The 23,887-nt window shown below is 38.5% G+C and overlaps 1 protein-coding gene across 1 annotated transcript in view; it reads right to left on the reverse strand.

Moving 5' to 3' along the window:
- Positions 1-23,887, reverse strand: part of LOC134535244 (zinc finger protein 665-like) — a 193,887-nt gene that overhangs the window by 107,932 nt on the left and 62,068 nt on the right. The window contains exons 7-9 of the mRNA XM_063374315.1: positions 21,216-21,350; positions 15,060-15,332; positions 12,755-12,903 (exon numbers count right to left, since the gene is read on the reverse strand). Of these exons, the coding sequence (XP_063230385.1) occupies positions 12,755-12,903; positions 15,060-15,332; positions 21,216-21,350 (557 nt within the window). The remainder of the gene's footprint in view (positions 1-12,754; positions 12,904-15,059; positions 15,333-21,215; positions 21,351-23,887) is intronic.

Below are 23,887 nucleotides of genomic sequence, written 5' to 3' on the forward strand. Positions count from 1 at the left end.
CTTTCTATACTCTCACGCATTGTTCATCCAATTGAGTTTAAACTTTGCATACTTGACATTCGAAACAAGGGGAAGTTCACGGTCTATGTGAGATTTCAATAAAACAAAACCTTAAAGTATAATTTAATTATTCTTGGTGAAATCTCGCCATTTCGTCGTAATACAGACTACCTATGAAAGATTGCGGGCTATTAAACGTAGTTCACGAGAGAGAGAGAGGTAGACACACACACACCCACTCACACACACATCAAAGCAACATGTGGTGACATTTGTTGGTGAGAAATGGAATTAATTGCGCAATTAATTTTAAAATTGAAATAATTAACACATGCTGATGAAATATTTAAATATGTAGATATAAGAACTAAAAAATTAATTTAAATATTTCAATAGTGAGTGTGAACGACCTTGGACAGCATAACTCTGTTTGAATCATGGAAGAAACTAATGATTTGACAAAAAAAAAGTTGGCTTGCTTTCGAAAGTATCAGTTAGGTCATCTTCTCCATACATGTGACGGTACTGCAACATTTTGATCACTAAAACCACCAATGCTCGACGTCATGAGAAAGCCAATTGTGCAAAGAATTCTTTTCAGAAAATGCAGAGTTGTGAAAAGTGTTTTTATCATTTTAAACGATTTAACAAAACACATCAAGAATTGTGAAGGTACACTTCCTTCGTCTGCTGAGAAAAAGGTCAGTGGTTGGGGTGAATCTAAGTGACACTGGCAAAAGCATTGCCACATTTGACATTTGCACCATTTGCAATGAAGGACAGTGTCATTCCAGCATTGAAGAAATGGAAATGAGACATCATCCTACAGGAAGAAAAGGATGGTAAGTTTTCAGAGATTAACTATATAGGAGTTGGCCTTCCTACAGAAATCAATGATGAAATTTTTTGCGATCCAATCTGAAGAACTAAATATTATTATTGAAAACTATGGCAACTAATTTACATAAAATAAAACTGCATTTAAACAGTTGTCGAGACATTGTCATGAACTTGAGAACAATATAGAGGTACATGAACCAGACAAGACCGAATAAAGCGATGAATTTATGAGAATTAAAACGTGGAAAGGTGATAAAATAAATTTAAATGATAGTACTAATAGCAGTTTCCACCCCATAGAGGTTCATTAATAATGTTTGCAAGCTTTCACGGCCATTGTCTGAAGTAGCTTGAATTCTGGGTTGTAGCCAAGTCCTTGGCGAATAATTCACCGACGTTTTGGTCGACATCATCAGGGAGCAGTTACCTACTTGTCGCTCTGACTTCGTCCTCCTGTGCTTGTCTGGTAGCTTCCCTCCCAGCAAGACCTCTACTTGTGTTGTCATGTGGAGGCGATGACCATGTGACCTGTCACGTGACACCACCGCCCCTCTACCTACGCCAAGGCCCAACCCTTCCCCCTTGCCCAGGGGTATAAATAGCCCAGATAGAGCAGAGTAAGGGAAGCTCTCAACTACTACCAACGTCCTGCCGCCGCCCTGAACAACATCACTGGCAGAATGTCACTCTGCCCGATGACCGCCTGATTGCCTAATCACAGAATTGGACATAGCTTGAGAAAATCGGTAAGAAGGACTTTGATTTTCTTTGACCAAGTTCAGACTTAAAAGTGACAGAGCCGAGATGAAACGAAGGTAACTCGCTCCAGTGAAATAACTCGCAGAGCGAGTTGGGTACTCGAGGAGCGAGTAATTAGCGCAAACTTGCTCATCAGATTTATGACCTCTAGGTTTGTGTTGACTAGGCCTGAGGTTGGAAAACACTTGTCGTTTTATTAGGATAAATTACTCGTTGAGCGAGTGAAAGAAATCGAGTTGCATAATGAGTTGGTGAAACAAGGGCATAAGTTGTCGATTGCTGTGGGCATGATTGCAAAAGTTCAGTGGCTGGTTGAATGTGGTAGTGCATAAACACCTGAGTTTGACTTAGCCAATGATCTGTGGCTTCACTGGGTGACCCGGACTTCACGCTTCCCGACTACTGTACGAACAAATTGTGTATCGGTGTGTCTGCCGATTGCTGATCCTTTACGAATAACTGGTACAGGTGCGCAGCGCCAACGAGTTGCGGAACTGGGGCTGTGGTTGAAGTCGTATTGGGACCCCGGTTCCTGCCAGCATCTGTGTCGGCGAAGTCCGTGATGTGTGCTGTGGGCGTGTTGGCGAGACGACCGACTACTGGAGCTCAGCAATTACCCCATGGTAATATATAATTGAAAATTGTATATGTATTCAGTTATCTTGTATATTGTATTTGAAAATAACTTAATTTTTTTAAAGATGGAAGCTCTGGCCACCTTTAAGATTCCTAAGATATGTTCGTTTTCCAGAGCGAGTTAACTCACATTATGCTGATAGTAGAATACTTCTACAGTTGTTTGTTTTACAGTAATTCCAAGCATATCAGAACTGTGAAACGAGTAACTGTAATTGTATTGTTGATAGGCAGCTCCAGTAAATGTTTCTTTACTAGTGTTTGTCTGTTTGGCTATTTTAAAATAGGATTCTTATATTTATTCTTTGTTAATAGTTGCATGCTGCCTGCGAGCAACCGATTCATTAGAGGTATGCTTATGTTCTCAAGATTGTTTGATAACTTGTTTCTTAACAAAGTTTTGTTAATAAATATTGTTACATCTCTTACAGCACAGTTTTCTTGTTTGCTCTAATTAACTCCCTTGTTTCCCCTCTCGGGGGGGGGGGGGGGGGATGATAAAATATCTGAGTCAACGCATATAAATATTATATGCTATTATGTCTATAAGAAAAATGGTCTGTCTTCAAGATAAATTGAATGTCTTCAAGAAAAATGGTATGTCTTTAAGAAAAAAAAAAACGGTGGTCATAATCATTGACATGAACAAAAAAATTAAGAAAGGAATTTTGAAAAATTGTGGATTTTTCTGGTCTATAGGCATCATAACAACACTGGTAGGAAATAGAAACTCGAACTTACATGTGTAAGGAAGAGTGACACTAATGTACTTTGGGAACCAAAACTAGAAACAAAGATGGTGACATCTATCAAATGAAATCAACATTGTGGTCTCCAGCATAAAAAAAAAAAAAAAAAAACCAAGATTGCTGCCTCCAGCAGATAAAATAAATATGACGATGTAAACATTTGGACATATTTACATGTTTATAATTATTGTTGTATCTTAGCTTTGTATTTTATGATCTAAGTAAAAGTAACTATACATTTTTATGTAATGTATGTAAATGCTAAATTGTACATGGTGCGACGACCCAGAGATATTCCATAATTCATCAGTTGACATAGATATTTGGGATGTTATTCTTCTTTGTTGAACATTTATTTGAGATGTATTGTTCCGTTTATTACTGACTTCGCATCATGTAGATACTGTTAGCTATGGTCTTCGAGTATTGAATTCTCGCCAGGTAAGAAAAGAGGTTGTTTAATTATTCTTCCTAGCTGAGATGCTCGCTGGTCGGCATTTTCGGGAGGAACGATGGACTTAAGTTTTGAACTGCGGAGCGAATGGACGTTCTCTGTGCGTGTGACAGTTCCTGGGTTCGGGAATTGCGCGCAGAGGACAAGAAGATACGTGGCTACCGCGTAATTAGTTATTTTTGAAGTCTGATTCTTCGTCATGCAGACTATAGGGAGTCGCATTTCGCATTTAAGTTTACTACCGCGTCGGGCGAATATCCGTCCTTGCAAGACTTCCGATCATCTTCATGCTGCAGTTCCTGTCTGCGCTGGTGAGACCTGCCCAAACTAAATATTTTTCAGCACACCCGGAATGGCGTCAACAGTAGCTGTCATCATCAGTATTGCTACTGGATCGTAGTTTAGACTTTATTTCACAGCAAGACTGCTCGTATATCCTGGAAAGCTGAGGACGAGATCAGTGGTCCAAGAAGAACGGAGTTTCAACTGTCCTCCCCTGAACTAAGCCGGACTATTTTCTTACGAATAACTTATTTATTAGCTAGATGCTCATGAAATTCAATTTAACCCTGAACATTACTGGCATTAGATATAGGTATCAATGGGTCGTCGCGTGCTAGGAAAATTTGTATAAAGTTTAGAGTTATCAAAGTTATCATTTTTTTTGTCTTATCTCCTTATAATATTACTTAATAAACTATGATGAATTTAAATGTTGTAAATTTATGAACCCGTATGATACTATTTCACGTTGACCTGATACTAGATCACACACATCCATTAACATCACAAAATAAATTAAAATATTTAATTACAGATGACCCATCAATGTGGAGCGGAAAGCAGTAAATTCTTATTCCAATACATTGAACACAATAACGTGGGTCTGAAATCTAGCCTAAATTTGATAACGATGTCACTGTAACGAAAAATGCAACTCACAGGAGTGGGGCATTCAATGATATCATAATGTAAAGGGCAATGCACAAGAGTGAAGTTATCAATGATGTCATCATGACGAAAATTGAAATGCACAGGAGTAGGGCACTCAATGTCACCATAATGAAAAATGCAATGTAAAGGGATGGGGAACTCGAAGTCATCGTAACGAAAAGTACAACATAAGGAGTGGGGTGCTTGATTCTGTGTGAAACTTTATAGAAATAAAAAAAATGGGTGAAGTGTCATCATAATTAAAGGTTTCAACAAACAAAAATGGAAGGAAGTTCTAGAAAACAAAATAGTGGAATCCAATACGGCTGTCAAGGTTAAAGATCAAGGTCATCCAAGATGGTCGCCACTAGTCCCTGAGTCCCCAGCCGCTAGTCTTTGTCTTCCTGTGAACCACACTTACCTACTCAGTATCAGGAATACAATTATGTGAGTTGAAACTTTAGAAACTCTAACATTCATCAAGCCTTCTGCCTTCTACCATGCGGCCTAGTTATCCATGTGTATCACTGCGAATGTGAAAATATTACAAACGGTAAAATAATGATGACACAACAATTCTTACTCTAGTAACTAAATGCAATTATAAACAGATTACAGGGGCCACGACTTTAACATTACACATCAAGACATAAATACACAGAGCTACTTTTGCACGTTTGTAGCGCCTAGCTGTTTAGCCGCAATCAATTTCTGAAGTTGGGCCATATTTTACCAACTTGGCTAAAAAGTTGATTATGCCCTTTGAATGGATCATATGAATCATTTGATGATGTTTTATTCAATGACAATCATCCAGGGGCGGATCCAAGAGTGAAGGGAAGGGGGGCACGGCCCCGTTTGGAATTTCAAGTCTAATCCTTATTTTTAATAAAATATTGAATATTAATTGTTCTGGGGTTTCAGAAATTCTAGGATTTGTGCCCCCACCCCTTCTGGATCCGCACCTGGACACTCCAAAATGATGTTATGTGGTTTCAAAATATAAAAAGACATTATAATGAATAATGTTTCATTGAAGGTAACAAAAGATGTATACATGTAAACGATAACGGTATTAGTTGTGTACATGAAAGATGTATTAGTTGTGTACATGAAAGATCATAATATGAAAGATGTACAAGGATTCATTTCTTGCTCTCCTTCGATGATATCAATCTCATCGTCACACTGGGTGGCATCCAGGATAACATCCTTGTCTTCAGAGATGGAATTGAGGCATGCGTGCCCTTTGCAGGTTATGCAGATGGTGGTGCATTATATCCCTGCCTTTCTACAGGAGCAAGCTGCTTTGCACCCTTTGTTACATGTGCACAATATGGAGTTGAGAAGTTCTTGTGGGGCCGGTGGATCAGTCGTTGTGATGGGAGTTAACCCATTGGTGGTTATTTTCCATCCCCATCTCTCTGGATCTAGTACATTACTCCTCCATACCTGCACCTGTAAATAAACTCTGAAGGAGTGCTGGCAAGCACCGCTTCTGTAGGAGGCAAGGACGCCAAGTCGAAATTCTTTTTTGAAAGTGACCTCTGGAAGAGGTCAAACCTCACTTGATTGAGGGACTTGCTGCTGCCACCCGTGTACAAGGTTTTTATGAAGTGAATGCCTGCCTCTGCAACTTGATCAGGAGTTGCGATCAGGTCAAGAAAAATAGAGGCCTGATGAAGGAGGTTTTGGTGTGCCATGAATTTCTTGATCAATTTTATTTTCCCCTGGCGGAAAAATGAGGATGTGGTGTCGCACCCCGTGAAGGCATGGAGAAACAGGGCATGCTTCCTCATGTTTTCAGGCAGCCGGTAATTGCTCGGACTGTAAACGACAGTTTCCTGGTTCTGCTTCCCGGGTTTGATGAGGAACACGTTGGAGATGGGCTCTTCAAAGACAGCAACATGAAAAGTGAGCAGGACCAACAGATCGGTATCCTCTCCCACTATGAAAACATTGCCTCCCTCTATAGACCTCTCCATTGCTGTGCTCACAATCAGAGAATCTGCATCTTCCAAGGCTTGTTTCACGTGAATGCCCTCGTCCATCAGTTTGTTTGTCAGCATCAATATGAGACGTTTCTTGTTGTGATCATTCAATAAGAAACGATCTTTCGGCATTGTGGCCTTGGTATGTTCCTGGAATATAACCGACGAAGATGACATAGCACGGGCTCTTCGCGCTCTTTCAGCAGACTTTATACTCTTCTCGGCCACATCCTCTGGGTATCCATCGAAAACTATGGTGATACTGTCAGACTTGTAGTTGGATTTCACGTAATTTACATACTTGTGAATGATATTGGAAAACTGTTCTCCGCTGTTCCACACAACTCTGTGCAGGAGGAAACCACCATCCACTACGTAGTCTGCATTCACAGTGAAATCCACTTTGATTGGAGTGAACAGCTTGTACAGTTCAGATTTTCTACTCTTCCGCATCATGCCGTCATCATCAAACAGTGGGAGTGGGTACGGGGCCAATTCGAATCCAAAGTACGATTCAAGCTGAAGCTGTGATTTCATGTGAAATGGAATGCGGCAGAAAATTGTGTCCAAACTGATAGGGGCTGATTCTCCGTTGATCTTTGCTGTAGCCTTCACGGCTCGTAGAGGCACCACTAGGTTTTTCCTGCTAAGTTGAAGATCTTTGAAGTTTTTCCCTTAAATGGTTTTCATACTGGCTGTGCCCTTTTCAAAAGCTTTGTGGCAGTTGATGCTGTCATCTGCTATAACTCCTGTGCTGATGGACATGAGGGAACTCATTTTAGGGAATGGGTCATGGCAATGAAACCATTCGCTGAATTTCTGCAAATCGCTGTCGTCCCTCCGTATTCTGGAGTTTGTCGTGTCAACATGCTGATCGGATGTTGAGAAGGAGACCTCACAGTACTCCTCAATTTGATGACAAACATCCACTGCAGTGGGCATGCCAGCGATCCACTGGGCTAGTGTCCCATCGCTGATTCCCCGCCCACGGGATAGCCCTCCACAAGAAGATATTGCTCTCATGAGCACTTGCTCGATGGTCATATCTGACCATATTCCGGACCAATGCTTTTCGCTACGCCTTATTGTGAAGTAATCTTGTACAACGAACTGTAGATATTCAGCATGAGTCAGTTTTTTATTGAGCTCCTCCATATCCTGCAGGTAGAGTTGACTAGCTTTTGCGTAGTTGAAGTGTCCGCTGGCGTGGAAATATGGAATCATGTTTCTGACGCTCTGCAGGTGTAACATCCAATTCCCAGTTCTTTCAGCCTCGATAAATTGCTTGAGGACTGACACCATCCTGAAATACTGCACCAACAGCTGTGCTGTGCTTCCTTGTTCCTCTAAGATTTCCAATTGTCTTTTGAATTTTTCTATAAGACTGTCAACATTTGGGTTGTTAATGTCAAATCTTTCTGATGTAAAATCCTTTATGAGATATGATAGTGCATCAGTCTCTTCGTCTGTCAGCTTTGTTTCTTGAGATGTGGACATCGTCTGTAGAATTATTTTGGCCAAAGCGAGCTGGGCCAATATATGAGCTCGTACAGCTCGGGAATAGTAGTGGCCTGACATCATCGTTTTTGTGGATGCCATCGCGAAGCAAACACTCCACAAATATTGGAGGCCGCTGCCGTCCATAATGTAGCCAATTGTGCCCATGTAGGACATGAGCAAATGAAAACCCCCAAGCCGCACGGTAACACAACTCAACTCGCTATCTGGGCCGACAGAAGCAAGAATATTCCTTGCTTTTAACCAGAGTAGATGGTCCAAAGTGACAAAACAGCAGCGTTGGCGGAGCTCTCTGCATTTCTCAGCAGCTGTTGTGAGGGCTGTGTAGATTGTATCGAAATCTGAGGGAGGGGCTCTAATGAACGGGAGGCACAGTATACATGAGGTCTTGTAAGGCTCATTTGATGTTATGGTCTCCATGAAGCCGTTCCACCCTGGAAGGTCGATATCATCATTCCACTTCCCAAACATCCAGAGCAAATCTGCCGACCTTGGCAATACTTCTCTCTCCACGTTGTCAATTATGGTCTTCACAACCAGGGTGGCTAAACCACCTTCACTTGGTTGGTCAAAGTGCTGCAGCGGAATGCTCCCATATTCTTTCAAGGAGGTAGCTTTTGGTATGGTCTTGACCTTTTCAATAGGAGCCCTTGGGATCAGTGATTTATTTGGCATAAAACATTGGATGCCTCCCATGGCATGAAATGTATCTCAACCATCAATAGTGTCCATGTTGATGTCAGCGTTATCAAAAACAAACTGAGTGAAAGAGTTATTCACTGTAATATCCAGGGACTGCTGCAGAGTGGATACCTCAAATTTTCTGACTTCTCCATATGAAGAGCTGAATCCCAAGGCTGAAAGTACGTCTACCAAATGTCTTGACCCGTACTTCCTGTAGAGCAGAGTTCCGACCCTGAGCAAGATGGGAGACGTGAATGACCGTGGTTGGGTTGCTGTGATCAGAGAATGAGCAATGGCTTGGACTTTCTTCTCCATTTTCTTCTTCTCTCTTTTCTTTTCCTCATCGGCTCTCTTTTTTCGAGGAGTTGTTATGGTTTCCAGAAGTAACTGGAGAGAATGTGGGATGTCATTGCTTGCATTTTGTAAAAAAACATGTCAGGAAAGGGATATTTATTCAGGGTATACACCATTGACCTGAAGTCCTCACGTATTATTTCGGCGGCTGCTTTCACAACTCTCGTACGTTCTTCATCTACATCATTACTTCTGGATTGATACCAGCTGTTGGTCAGAATTTTGTGTCCTGTGTTTCGGTAGCATATTGTTGCCTGCCTGAATTGATTGCTCCCACGCACCACAATTACTTCTTCTCCTAATCTTTCAGATAACTTGTCAAGAATATGGTCCTTCCTAGGAATACTGTCTTGGTATGCTTGGAGAATCGCATCCAGTGAAAATTGACAAAAATCTTCATTCTGTTCCATATACTTGACGATAAAGTTAACACATTCAGGCATTTCAACATTCTCGGGCCGCCCCCGAGCTTTTTTAACACCAGAAGGGCCTGCAGCAGCCTGAGAACGTACCAAGAAGAAATTACGTTCGCACGTGCCGTGATACCGACCTTCAGCTGCGACTAAATCGGTTTCAGAGGTGAGGTTACGCAGAACACTCTCACCCCATTCATCACCTCTAGCTCTGGCAGCATTTATTATGGTGTCAATGGTCTCGAAAGTCATAACCTTATGCACGGTTTCTCGAACATCTCGAGCCTTTTTCACTTGTTGGTCCTGAAAAATTTGAGATGCATCTTTTTCACAATAAATACATAACCTCTTGAAGTTGAACTGGTTCATTGGCTTCCTTGTGACACGAGCCTTTTGCGCCTCTCTCTCAGCCTTCAAGATACTAGATTCCTTTGTGTAGGCACCTGGAAAAGAAGAAAAATTAATCTGGTGTGGAACATCACACTACCTTCCTTACCTTCCAAATGTACTTCAAACTCACGTTTCCCGGGGCAATAAATGAACCAAGTAATATATCATCAGAAAGGACCCAGTTAAAATAAATTCGAAAAGCGCAAACTTTGAGATTATCATCTGGGATACCTAATACGGATCTCTGTACAAAAATTTCCGTTTATCTCGAAAACTAAAAATTCAAAAGTTTCAAATTTCATGGCTGTACGTTAATCCGTTCCGACGGTAGAGTGAATACATACATACTTACATACATACGTACGTACGTACATACATACAGACCAACTTCCAAAAACCACTTTTTGAACTCGGGGGACATTGAAATGAAAAGTTATGATGAGAACTCTGATTCAAAAAATTAGGTGAAATGCAATATTTTCCTTATCCTATGATATAATAATAATAATAATAATAATAATAATAATAATAATAATAATAATAATATAGGTTGTAAGTAATAATAATAATATAGTAGTAAAATAATGTAAAGTAAGTAAGTAATATGTAGTAAAATAATATAATAATAATATAGGTTGTAAGGAAAGTAAAAAAAACCGTCAAGATTCAACAATACAATGATGAAACATGCTGTTCTGGAATTATTAATAACATAATAATGTACACCTAAAATAATGTAGTAATGTATGTACCTTTCCTACACTTTTCGTGTACTGTTACTGAAGTTTGCTGCGCCAACCACTTGTCATGGTCATCCTTCCTCCTCTTGCTGGCATCAATAAAGGTTTTCAGAACCCTTTCCTTCATTGTGCCTCTTTCATCATCCTCTTTGACAGCATCACCACAAATAAAACACTGCATGCTTGCCATTTCTATAAAGTCAGTATAAAAACCACAAACTTATTGCACAACTCGGAGGCGACATCGTCGTATAACACACGAACTAATAACTTTACATTTTGAACGTCTTCACACAACTGAATCCGGCTGTACACTGATATGAATAGAAGAAGGGAGGCGCCCTGTTATGTGAGACGCCGTGGGGTATGAAGGGAGACAGACGAAGGGAATAGAGAGAGAGCGAGAAAAAAGGGACAGGTGGCTGCTCTTGGGTTGTCAAGGCCAAGAGGGGGAACCAGGCCGACCCAGTTTTGCTCATTCGCCACTTCGAAAACTGCACGATTGGAAAAAAATATTACATGAGACATGAGAGTCGGTATAAATGGCCCAACTTAAAAAATCGATTGCGGCTAAATAGCTAGATCGATTTTGACGGAGTAAAAATCATTCGACGTAGAATTTAATGCTCTTAAAAAAAGCTATGAGTAAAATATTTTTCAGGATACGTCGTTTAGGAGTGGTAAACGAAAAACTAAACAAAGAATCAACTTTTTAGCCAAGTTGGTAAAAATGGCCCAACTTTGAAAATCGATTGTGGCTAAATGGCTAGGCCGATTTTGAAGGCCCGAAAACCATTTGAAGCAGAATTTAATGCTATTTAAAAAAGCTTCAAATAAAATTTTCTGTAGGATTCGTCGTTTAGGAGTTATAAGCGAAAAACTAAACAAAGTGCAAAAATTCCGTGGTTTTTTGACTCCCAAAACTTAAGCAGAAGTCAGAATCCGTCGCAAACTCACAGGACTCTTATTTGGGACCCCCAAAAGGTATTAAAACACTTTCCAGCTTTGGACGATTTTTCGGGAAGCATATGTCTAATTTGCCTGGGCTATAAATGGTGATTAGAAAGATAGGCATGAATGAACTGTATGCAGTCTCACATTTGCACACAGCTATTTTTCTAATGGATTTTAAAAACAATATACATTTAATGTTTGTACATATGGTTTATCAGTATATATTAATCAAACTTTCAGCTGTGCATTTACGTTCAGAATCTGATATAGTAAAAATCCTGCTGAGTGTATGTGGTTACTCAGATTAGCTCCAAGAATCATGTTATTTATATACAACATTTTATAAATTTGTTTCATTGAAATAACTGAATAATTATTGACAAAAGAAAAAAAGAGCACGTGTGACTTAGTACAGTGAAACTTCTTTGTAAATTCAAACCTCGACTCATAAGTATGTCGTAAGGGGTAAAACTGCAGAGAGAAAAAAAGAGAAAGAAGACAATTGTCTAAAAAAAATTAGTAGTAGGATTCAAGGAAAGTATTTGAAGGATCAAATGAAAATATTATAGCAAAAATATTAGTTAAATTTTTGAATTTATTTCCTTGATATTTAAGTTAATGTTGATATTATAGCTTTATGGTAACTAAAATAAGAACCATATTTTTTCGACTCTATACGTTCCAAATTTCGGGCAAAAACGTCTATTGCAGTTCCACATATTATCGTTGCCATTTCAAGATTATTATTCATATTCAGATTAACTTTTTAATACAGAAAGTTAATTAATGGTATTGAAGCATAAGATGGAAAATTAAATTAAAATCACCACGTGTTTTTAAAATCATATTCTTTACCAAGAAGAGCAGAAACACTGTATACAATGCTTCTATGAGCTGTTGCAATTCCATTGAAAGCCACCGCCTGCCTGGCTTGTTAAGCAGCGAAGAGGTAACAGCAGCCACTGTTACAAGCATTAGAGCATACCCAAGTTTGGAAATGATTCTGGTGATTCTCTGAATGATAGAACTGATTACTCATTATGGAATTGATAATGTGTTTTAACTATTAAATTCTTAAATTCTTTATGCTATTTCCAAAGATCATATGAATATTTACCTCAGTCATGACACAAGTAAACATATATTTTATCCTTAAAAGCAAAATAAAAAAAAATTCCTTTTATCTACAGAATACGAGGAAAAGAGATAAGTATTCCACAATTCCCAAGTAGCAAAATGTACATACCTTTACAATGTCTAGGACACTAATACACCCATATCACCAACCATCACCATATTTAAAGGACTGTAAAGAAAACACATAACATTACGTACTCACCCAGGCATGGGCAGGTTCCTCATGTCCTTGGTGACACACACATTTGCTGACTGTTTTTCATCTTTGTCATGCTCTGGAGACTGGTCCATCTGCGTTCCCACCTCCTGCGAGGCTGGCTGTTGCAGTTCTGAGCTATCTGGCTGGCCCATCTGCAGCACACACATTTCCATGACACTATTCAAATGTTTGAAGCAAATTACAGAAATATTATTGAATCTGTGCAGATTACGTACGATCTTAAGCAAAAACTTGAAGCCTGCAAAATGAGGAATTCATAACAATGATGGTTAAACCATTGTTAACACGACATGAAAAGGACGGAATTATAACTTGTTCATGTTATTTCAATGTATCAAATTTAATGTATTCAAGAGCCATTGACTATTTAAATTTCTGGTGCAAGTTTTCTGATGATCTTAGAGTACTAAAGTACTTGCTTCTGAAGCAAATTTCACTTAGGCAGGATACTGATAAATAAATCCACTTATTGAAAAGCAAGTGCTGTAACTTACAGATAGATGAGGATAATTTACTTGATGAAGTTACTTATCTTTGAGATTACCTTTCAAGTAAAGGAGAAACATTTTGGAGTTTCTCAGCGGGTCAAAAATGATGCGATGTAGTTGAACATTTTCAAAACACCTAAGTTCCCCATACAACCATAAAAAAGTGGCTGAATTGGTAATATGTCTTCCGGGAACAAATGCCTCTGTTGAACAGATTTTCTCACACATGAATAATATGTGGAGTGATGAGAATTAAGAATGAAAGTAGATGCAGTCAAATCCATGTTGCAAGTAAAAGTAAACTTTTGAGTCTCATGTGATTTTTTCCGCAAACAACTTGCCAAAAATGATATTATATTAAAGAAGATTCATTCTTCTAAAATATATGTAAATTAGTCCTACCGATACCCATGTAGTATATCTATAAAGTATATAAAAATATAGTTTTCTCTTTTTGTTTTTAAATATGACTGCTTATTTCAAGTTATTTATAATTCTAGCAATAAATTTAATATTTATTCGGATTACCTTTGATAAAAATTGTCACTCTAGGTTATGTCCATAGATGTAATTCCGGGGTGGCAAGGAGTAGCAGTTACCACCCCAGAATTGGCCAATCCAGTATTTAGCCACCCTAATTATTTTGTGATTTGTGGTGAAAATAGTGTGAAAAAGCTTAAAAAACTAAAACTTTAATGATAGTTTTTTTTTTAATTTCCCAGGGAATGACATCTGGAGCCCCTTAAACGTGGGGGGATTCCATACTCCCCAGGCCTCGCTGCACACCTTGGCACACCAGTTAACAGCTCTGGTCATGTCTACCTGCTGTGAACTCCCCTCAGGCTTTAATGCCGACTGTGGGAGGGGGGAGGGGAAAGGGTTGCCTACGTATTTACAGCAACCAACTTGTCTATGTCCTTGTTTTGGTGGTACGCGGACACGGAGCGACCACAGGAATTCATCAGGTAGTCTTAATTTTTAGTACATTAATATTTCTAGTTTTCGGCTTCATCATCACACATGTGCATTACGAGTGAGGAAATTACATTCTATAACGATATTGTGGAACTTTAAATTATGTTATGGCTAACATGTTTTTTCTTCTACGAAAAAATAAAATTTCACTTATATCAAGTTTTTTCTAAAAAGATATCCTGAGTATTTCCAAACACTAGCCTTAAGTTTTAAGATATTATTTTCAGCGGTAGGCCTTCATTAATTTCTTCAAGTGTTTGTTCGACTGTAACTGTCGAATTCCTTTGCAGTGCAAGTCTGAAATGTAACATATATTAAAAAAATATTTATATACACATGTAGTTTTTAATTTGTAGTAAATAGTGATTTGTCTATCGTTTTTTAAGTATATGGCTTATAGTTTATGATCATTTTTTAAAAAATATTTCTGTTAAGTATCTATATAAATGAAAATAATTGTTTTTGCACTTTGAGATGCTATCTGGATATCCAACATGTTTTTTTTATATTCTTTCTTAGTGTTTTTTATAGGATACAATACTCTCCTACTACAGTGTTTCATAATTAATATTTTCAGCACAGAGGAATTTATTTGGATATCTGTGCATGTGTATTCAACCTGAAAAAATGCATGATTACTGTAAAGGCTTTGGGCTAACAGCTTTTCAGTGTGTCACAACAACCAGCATCTGAATCAAGTGGGGAGTCGAAGTGCTGCGATAGCTGTTCAGTCTGCAAAACTATCATGGAAACACTTTATCCCACAGTACATAATGGGAACATCATGTTCTGACATTTTTGATCAGTATGGCAGAATCACGTACCTGCTGCTGTTGCTGCTGTTGCTGCTGTTGTTGCTGTTGCTGTTGATGGTGATGCTGATGCTGCATGTGCTGCTGCTGTTGTTGTTGGTGATGCTGCTGAGACATGTGTTGAGCTATGCTCTGCTGCTGTGCTGCCATCTGCTCATTAGCTTGTTGTTGTTGTTGTTGTTGTTGTTGTTGTTGCTGTTGTTGTTGTTGTTGTTGCTGCTGCTGCTGCTGCTGCTGCTGCTGCTGCTGTTGCGAGTGCACGGCGTTTACCATCTGCAATTCACACTGCAGACATCACATCAAAATTTTCAAAACTCACAAAGCTACAATCAGGCAGTGGATGAACAAAAAATTCACTACAATTAACAACGAACAATTAGAAACTACTGTTTGATAAGAACAAACTGAAAAAAAATCCCTTTCGGCACAGCCTAAAGAGCATAGGTATATTTCTAAGTACCTATTTCATCTGGAAATATTTTGGAAAATTCTATAAAATTCTGGAACATTTTAAGAACCTAATGGACTTAACATATTTATGTTCTCCAATATTAAAAATGATTGATTAAACTTTTAATTTTTTTTTAATTTTTAATGTACCAAAAATATTATGAATTTTTTTAACTCAATGCATCTTTCATTGCATAGCTAAAAACGAATCACATATTATGCCAACTTAAGTAATTATTTACTTTTTTGACCTTCAAACACTATTTATCATCCCTTGTGGTCATATAAAAATATGCTTTTCACCAAGTTTTAAGAAAATATTAATATAGTTTAAAATAAATTCGAAAGAATTTGTTACTAACAAAGTTTTGGAAGTTTTCAACTCCTGTTTTTACGGCAATAATCCTTTTTATCAAAAATCGTTTCAGCCTAAGTTTTAGATAAAGTTTGGGATTTGTAAAATAAATAATGATGAATTTAATAGAATATCTATTAAAGAGTTGTTTTTATTTATTTTTTTATATTCCAACCTTATTTCCACCCATTGCAGCAATGGTTGATTAGATAAAAATCTATTTTAACACATGCTTTAGACAATATTTAGAAAGTTGAACAAAAGTAAGAATAGATTTTGATAGTGTACATGGTAGGGAAATTAAATTTATTTTCTTAATCCAACACCAGGTTTTTTCGACTCCTTGCAATAATGGTTGGTATTATCAAAACTTGTTTCAGACAAAAGTTTTAGATAAAAATGATAATATTTACAATAAATTTGATCAGATTTGATAGTGTGCCTACTAAGGGAGATACTAATTTATTTTTGTATTTTAACCCCTTTGCAATGGTTGGTTGTATCAAAAATTGTTTCAGAAAGTTTTTAGGTTAATATTTGTTGTAGGGTTTACAAACAATTTGAAAGGATTTGATATTGTGACTACTAAGGGAGTTACGGAATTTGTTGTCATTCAATCCCTGTTTATTCCACCACTTGCAGTAATTGCAGGTCTTATAACAATTATTTCAGACAAAGGTTTTAGAGAAAAATAATATAATTTTCAAACTCTGATCAAATTTGATGGTGTGAATACCTAGGTCGTCATGAATTTCTTTTTGTATTTTAACTCCACTTTATCCACCCTTTGCAGCAATGGTTAGTTGTACCAAAAATAGTTTCAGATAAAAGTTTTAAATAAAATTTATAATATTTACAAACAATTTGAACATATATATCATACTTACTAAGGAAGTTATTAATTTTTTTGTCCTTCAACCCTGATATTTTCCACCCATGGGAAAGGAATGTAGGCAGTGGTAGGAAAGCTAATTGTCAGGCTTAGGGCTTTGGTAAAATGAAAGTAAACAATCCTGAGTAGTAGTAACATGTCTGCCTCAAAAAATGAAATTTAGCTTAAAATTAACAGATCTTCAACATAAACTCAGTAAGAAAAGTCAATACTTGTGCATGAAAACTAAATAAGATGCACAATTCTTATCCATAGATTTTTGTCTGGGCACAAGAACAGAGCGTAATTGTACAGCCGTCATACGGACATGCACATTGTCATTGCACATGTCAAGGCCCAAGCCTGATTCTGCATTACCTTTTGTAACAGAAAGGAAGCTATCACATTTATTTAAGATTTTATGGTTATCTTTATACGATAGCCACATAGTTATGGTTCGTAACTAGTTGTTTCAAGACATGGCTTTGTTATCTTTTGAAAGATTTCAGACTAAGTGAGCATATACCTTTCATTAAGTCAATATATCAGACTTCATTTTTATTGATTCGTGTGATTCAATCTACAAGCCGTTGCTGGCCAGTAAAATCAAAGAGCTATTTTCATTTTGTGTTTAACAATTAAAATAATCAAATAATTAAAGTAAAAGAGTATTTAAATCTGTTGTTAATTTTTGATAGCTACAGTCCTTAACAAGAATTACGAGTACTTGTGCTAGGTACAGCGATATCCTTAATGCTGAACAAGTCAACACTGAACAATCCCTTTGCCACTACTACGATCCAACCTGTCAACTTTTTCGATTTTAAGCAAGCAGCCGATTCATACATCAACACAAAAATACTAAATATTTCCAAATGCATATGGACTAGAGCTGAAAACGCAGCGCCCAGAGTCGTCCAGACGAGAACAATGTTTCATGAAATCAAGGCATGGAGCACCTGCATGTTTTCACGAAAGGAGTTACCACTAATACAATCTAGGATTTGGATTTACCATTACAACTTGTCAGCTGCAAAGAAGAGGGATCTGCAACATATGCTGCCGTATTTGAAGGAAGATAATACAGCATTCTTTGAATTACAATATTAAAATTGCTTTGTATTATTTAAAAGTAAAACAAACAAAATATAATAATAATAATAAATACGTGACAATGTACTTGCACTGTGTTAACTATTCTAAAATTACAGAAATTGACTGGTGACTGCTGTCAATGGCACTTACCTCGTTTTTGCCAATTACAACGTTCTAAATTTTTTGTTAAATATTACTTTTGATTAATTAGAGAAAATGGAATTCAAGACCATTTGCAATTGTAAAAAGAAGCTAACTCTATATAATAATAAAAAAATATTTTAGGTTTTTTATTAAAAGTATTTTGAGAAAACAAAAAAAATAATAACAAAAACCAACTTTTTGGAAATTAGCACATTACTATTGTTCAGTCTTCTTACAAACATGCACACACATACACTTGCACATGTGCGCACACAATAGTGCATGCACACACACACACTCATGTGTGCTCTCACAAACATGCATGTGCAACAAAATTCAATGAATTAAAAAAATACAATACGTAACTGAAAATGGAATTTAGTACTTACCTGGTTACTTACCTTTACTGAAATATATTCAAAAGTATACATTTTTCTTTTTAAAACCATACTGCCCATTTTTCACCCCTTAGAGGTTGAATTTTGTGAAATTGTAAAATAGTGGTAAAATATTAAAATTATGATTAATTATGTCAAATATATTTACCCCTTGTCCAACTCATTTAAAGAGGAATTTAAAAAAAAATTATAAAAATACACTAAATTACTCTATATTCATGTTGTTCATTCTTAATTAATATCTTTACCCCTTCAAAATACAGAAGTATGCATTTATTTCTTAAAGCCAAACCGACCGCTTTTAAACTCCTTAAGGGTGGAATTCCACAAACTTGTTAAAAAAAATAATGCATTTTTTTATATTTCTTATTCTTATCAAATATTTTACACCTTACTGTATTATTTTCGTGGATACAAATATTTATAAGTCCAAACTACTTCTTTTTAACCCCCTTAAAGAATGAATTTAAATTAATAGAAAATATACAATACATTACTGTAAATTAGGGTTTGAATGTCAAAAATTGTAAAATTGTGGTGGGTAGTTTCGGATGCCCAATATACTTTTTCTTATGCGTTATTATATTCAGAGATGTAATATTTAATTAAAAACTATATTTACCACTCTTTCACCCCTTTAGGAGTGGAATTATCTAATTATACATAGTCTAGCCAAAGACCTTAATAATATATATTTTTTAACCAAAATTCATCCAATAGTTCTGGATTAATGGTGGAACAAACAAAGAAACAAACAAACATACAAACAAATGGACAAATAGACAAACATTTTAAAAACTATATTTTTAAGCCCTAAGTAAAGTAAAAATATTTTCCATTAGTTTTTCCTTATTTATTTCATCTAATGTAGAGACATTTTACCCAAAACTGTTTTATCATGAGTGAACAAAGTTTTAATCAAAGGTTTGTTTTGTAATAAGCATTTCTCAGTAGAAGCCAATATTGGAGTAATATTTTTAAGACAAATAAATTTTGTTTTCTGTGCAACATTTTTGTTTTGAGAACACAGCACTTCCCAAATTTTTACTCAATGCCTTTAATAAAAGAAGTTGTGTAAAATGCAACACCATCAGTAGAGAGTTCTAAAATATTCTGGGTTTTTGCATCAATAATATTTTTTGTTTGTACTTGTGAGTTTTGGCGAGCTCCCAAACGTGGAGTTGCGCTCACAGAAGACATCTCAATTGTATACCATAAAAAAATTAAAAACAAAATAGTGCTTTTTTTACAGGTAACTTAACCAAAGTTTGAAGTTTGAAAGCTGAATATACTTACATTATTTCTAATAAAATAAAGTAAATTTTTAAGTACCTAATTTTTTGTCAAATGAAGTATATTAATTTATTTGTAGGATTAACTTGTGTAGAATGCGGCCCACTGTTGTAGCAGGGTACCTGCGCAAATACTTTTTGCTTAGTTTTGTTTTGAATTTTTGTTGGGCAAACTGGACTCCACATTGTTTTCAATCCAATTAGTATTTTTTTGAATAATTAAATTGTTCTTAAATATATCATGTAAGAATAGCTAATTATTATAATGCAATTTGATGTTATTTCAATTTTGTAAGGTTAAGTACCTTACTGAAATATTTTCTGTTATCTAAAACTATGCAACGAATTGGGACAATATTTTGAAAAAACTTGTGCTTGTTAAAACAATAAAAACTTTAACAGCGAAATAACTATACTTTTGTCTTCATATTTATTTTGGAAATATAAACCTGTTTTATGTAATGTTTTAATCTGAGGTCTAAAATATTTTCTACTAGTGTGTGCATCTCGCAATGGTATTCCACGATCATCTTCATCTGTTGGTGGCCTTAATCTTCTTCTCTTCTTCTGAAGCAACATTCTGCCCCGTGCTAAGGTATCCACTGTAATGCATGCAGTCATGAGGTGCACATCCCGGCCGTACTGACCCAATGTGCTCTCCAGCTAATTCCGGAGCAGCGGCGAGTGAGGCTTCCATGTTACTGCTGGCCGGGATGGGGACTCATCCAGGAAAGTTATTTTAATATTTTTTGCATGATGTATGAACAGTATGTGACACTCAGAAACTTAACTTCAAAAATTTATCAATACAGAAAAGAAAGGAAATATTTATTTAAAGACTACGTCTAAAAAAAATAACCTTAGGATGTTTTGTAGGCTTGACTAAAAGAACGTTTAATTTTAAATTCTTCATGAATTTGTTTTTCTGCTTCTTTTTTTTTTTTCCTAGTTCTCTTCTTTTTTACTACAATTTCAGTTTCAATATCACTAATATCCCTAGTATCACTAATTTTAACTAACAATATTATTACATTACCTTCACAGTAAAGAAATAACAGCACATAGATCTAAACAACCGTAACATAATCTGAACTAATAAGCACAACTACAAATACCTGCTGTATTCACAAAATCAGCTGACATTGTCCTCTTAAAATAGGTGTACAAATCTCATTTTTCAAGATATGCCAAAGAAACTCGGACCACTAAATTCTGTATGAAATGGCGGAATAGATTTTGTATTCTGCGGAAAAAAAAAAAAAGCTTATGAGCATTAGCACACACTTTTTATGCAGATGGTCCCCATTACACCTTTATCTGTTTGAATTAAACACCAATCTATTATTGAACAAAGATAGAAAAAATAATGTTTAATATTTTTTTGCTAATAGGTAATCAAAATTTAAGTCTTTTTTATCAGAAAGCAAGCAATTTTATTTTTTTCTTTATTCAACCTAAAAAGTTATTCTTTTCTGACTCGTGTCTTTAGTGCATGTGTAGATTTGTAATTATTGGTGTGCGTCAGTGGTGCAAGTATGCAGACACCGCGGGGACTCACAGTACCTGGTTGTCGATGGTGCACGTCCCCTTGTCCAGCTTGTCCTTATCACTGGGGTCCGAGGTCGCCCTGGATCCCGCTACCTCGAGGTGCTGAGAGCCCAGCGCCATGATACTGCCGGCCGACAACGACACTGCTATCTGCAAGCACACGCATCTTGCCACCGTACAACTACCATGCATGGTGTTTCTTTAACACAACGCCCCGGATCCCGCTACCTCGAGGTGCTGAGAGCCCAGTGCCATGATACTGCCCGCCGACAGCGACACTGCTATCTGCAAGCACACGCATCTTGCAACTGTACAACTACCATGCTTGGTGTTTCTTTAACACAACGCCCTGGATCCTGCTACCTCGAGGTGCTGAGAGCCCAGCGCCATGATACTGCCGGCCGACAGCGACACTGCTATCTGCAAGCACACGCATCTTGCAACTGTACAACTACCATGCTTGGTGTTTCTTTAACACAACGCCCTGGATTCTGCTACCTCGAGGTGCTGAGAGCCCAGCGCTATGATACTGCCGGCCGACAGCGACACTGCTATCTGCAAGCACACGCATCTTGCAACTGTACAACTACCATGCTTGGTGTTTCTTTAACACAACGCCCTGGATCCTGCTACCTCGAGGTGCTGAGAGCCCAGCGCCATGATACTGCCGGCCGACAGCGACACTGCTATCTGCAAGCACACGCATCTTGCCACCGTACAACTACCATGCATGGTGTTTCTTTAACACAACGCCCTGGATCCCGCTACCTCGAGGTGCTGAGAGCCCAGCGCCATGATACTGCCGGCCGACAGCGACACTGCTATCTGCAAGCACACGCATCTTGCAACTGTACAACTACCATGCTTGGTGTTTCTTTAACACAACGCCCTGGATCCTGCTACCTCGAGGTGCTGAGAGCCCAGCGCCATGATACTGCCGGCCGACAGCGACACTGCTATCTGCAAGCACACGCATCTTGCCACCGTACAACTACCATGCATGGTGTTTCTTTAACACAACGCTCTGGATCCCGCTACCTCGAGGTGCTGAGAGCCCAGCGCCATTTTACTGCCGGCCGACAGCGACACTGCTATCTGCAAGCACACGCATCTTGCAACTGTACAACTACCATGCTTGGTGTTTCTTTAACACAACGCCCTGGATTCTGCTACCTCGAGGTGCTGAGAGCCCAGCGCCATGATACTGCCGGCCGACAGCGACACTGCTATCTGCAAGCACACGCATCTTGCAACTGTACAACTACCATGCTTGGTGTTTCTTTAACACAACGCCATGGATTCTGCTACCTCGAGGTGCTGAGAGCCCAGCGCCATGATACTGCCGGCCGACAGCGACACTGCTATCTGCAAGCACACGCATCTTGCAACTGTACAACTACCATGCTTGGTGTTTCTTTAACACAACGCCCTGGATCCTGCTACCTCGAGGTGCTGAGAGCCCAGCGCCATGATACTGCCGGCCGACAGCGACACTGCTATCTGCAAGCACACGCATCTTGCCACCGTACAACTACCATGCATGGTGTTTCTTTAACACAACGCCCTGGATCCCGCTACCTCGAGGTGCTGAGAGCCCAGCGCCATGATACTGCCGGCCGACAGCGACACTGCTATCTGCAAGCACACGCATCTTGCAACTGTACAACTACCATGCTTGGTGTTTCTTTAACACAACGCCCTGAATCCTGCTACCTCGAGGTGCTGAGAGCCCAGCGCCATGATACTGCCGGCCGACAGCGACACTGCTATCTGCAAGCACACGCATCTTGCCACCGTACAACTACCATGCATGGTGTTTCTTTAACACAACGCCCTGGATCCCGCTACCTCGAGGTGCTGAGAGCCCAGCGCCATGATACTGCCGGCCGACAGCGACACTGCTATCTGCAAGCACACGCATCTTGCAACTGTACAACTACCATGCTTGGTGTTTCTTTAACACAACGCCCTAGGTCCTGCTACCTCGTGGTGCTGAGAGCCCAGTGCCATGATACTGCCGGCCGACAGCGTCACTGCTATCTGCAAGCACACGCATCTTGCAACCATACAACTACCATGCTTGGTGTTTCTTTAACACAATGCCCTGGATCCTGCTACCTCGAGGTGCTGAGAGCCCAGCGCCATGATACTGCCGGCCGACAGCGACACTGCTATCTGCAAGCACACGCATCTTGCCACCGTACAACTACCATGCTTGGTGTTTCTTTAACACAACGCCCTGGATCCTGCTACCACGAGGTGCTGAGAGCCCAGCGCCATGATACTGCCGGCCGACAGCGACACTGCTATCTGCAAACACGTGCATCTTGCAACCTTACAACTACCATGCTTGGTGTTTCTTTAACACAACGCCCTGGATCCTGCTACCTCGAGGTGCTGAGAGCCCAGCGCCATGATACTGCTGGCCGACAGCGACACTGCTATCTGCAAGCACACGCATCTTGCAACTGTACAACTACCATGCATGGTGTTTCTTTAACACAACGCCCTGGATCCCGCCACATCGAGGTGCTGAGAGCCCAGCGCCATGATACTGCCGGCCGACAGCGACACTGCTATCTGCAAGCACACGCATCTTGCCACCGTACAACTACCATGCATGGTGTTTCTTTAACACAACGCCCTGGATCCCGCTACCTCGAGGTGCTGAGAGCCCAGCGCCATGA

This window comes from Bacillus rossius, chromosome 8, assembly GCF_032445375.1.
Source record: "Bacillus rossius redtenbacheri isolate Brsri chromosome 8, Brsri_v3, whole genome shotgun sequence".
Lineage (NCBI taxonomy): Eukaryota > Metazoa > Arthropoda > Insecta > Phasmatodea > Bacillidae > Bacillus > Bacillus rossius.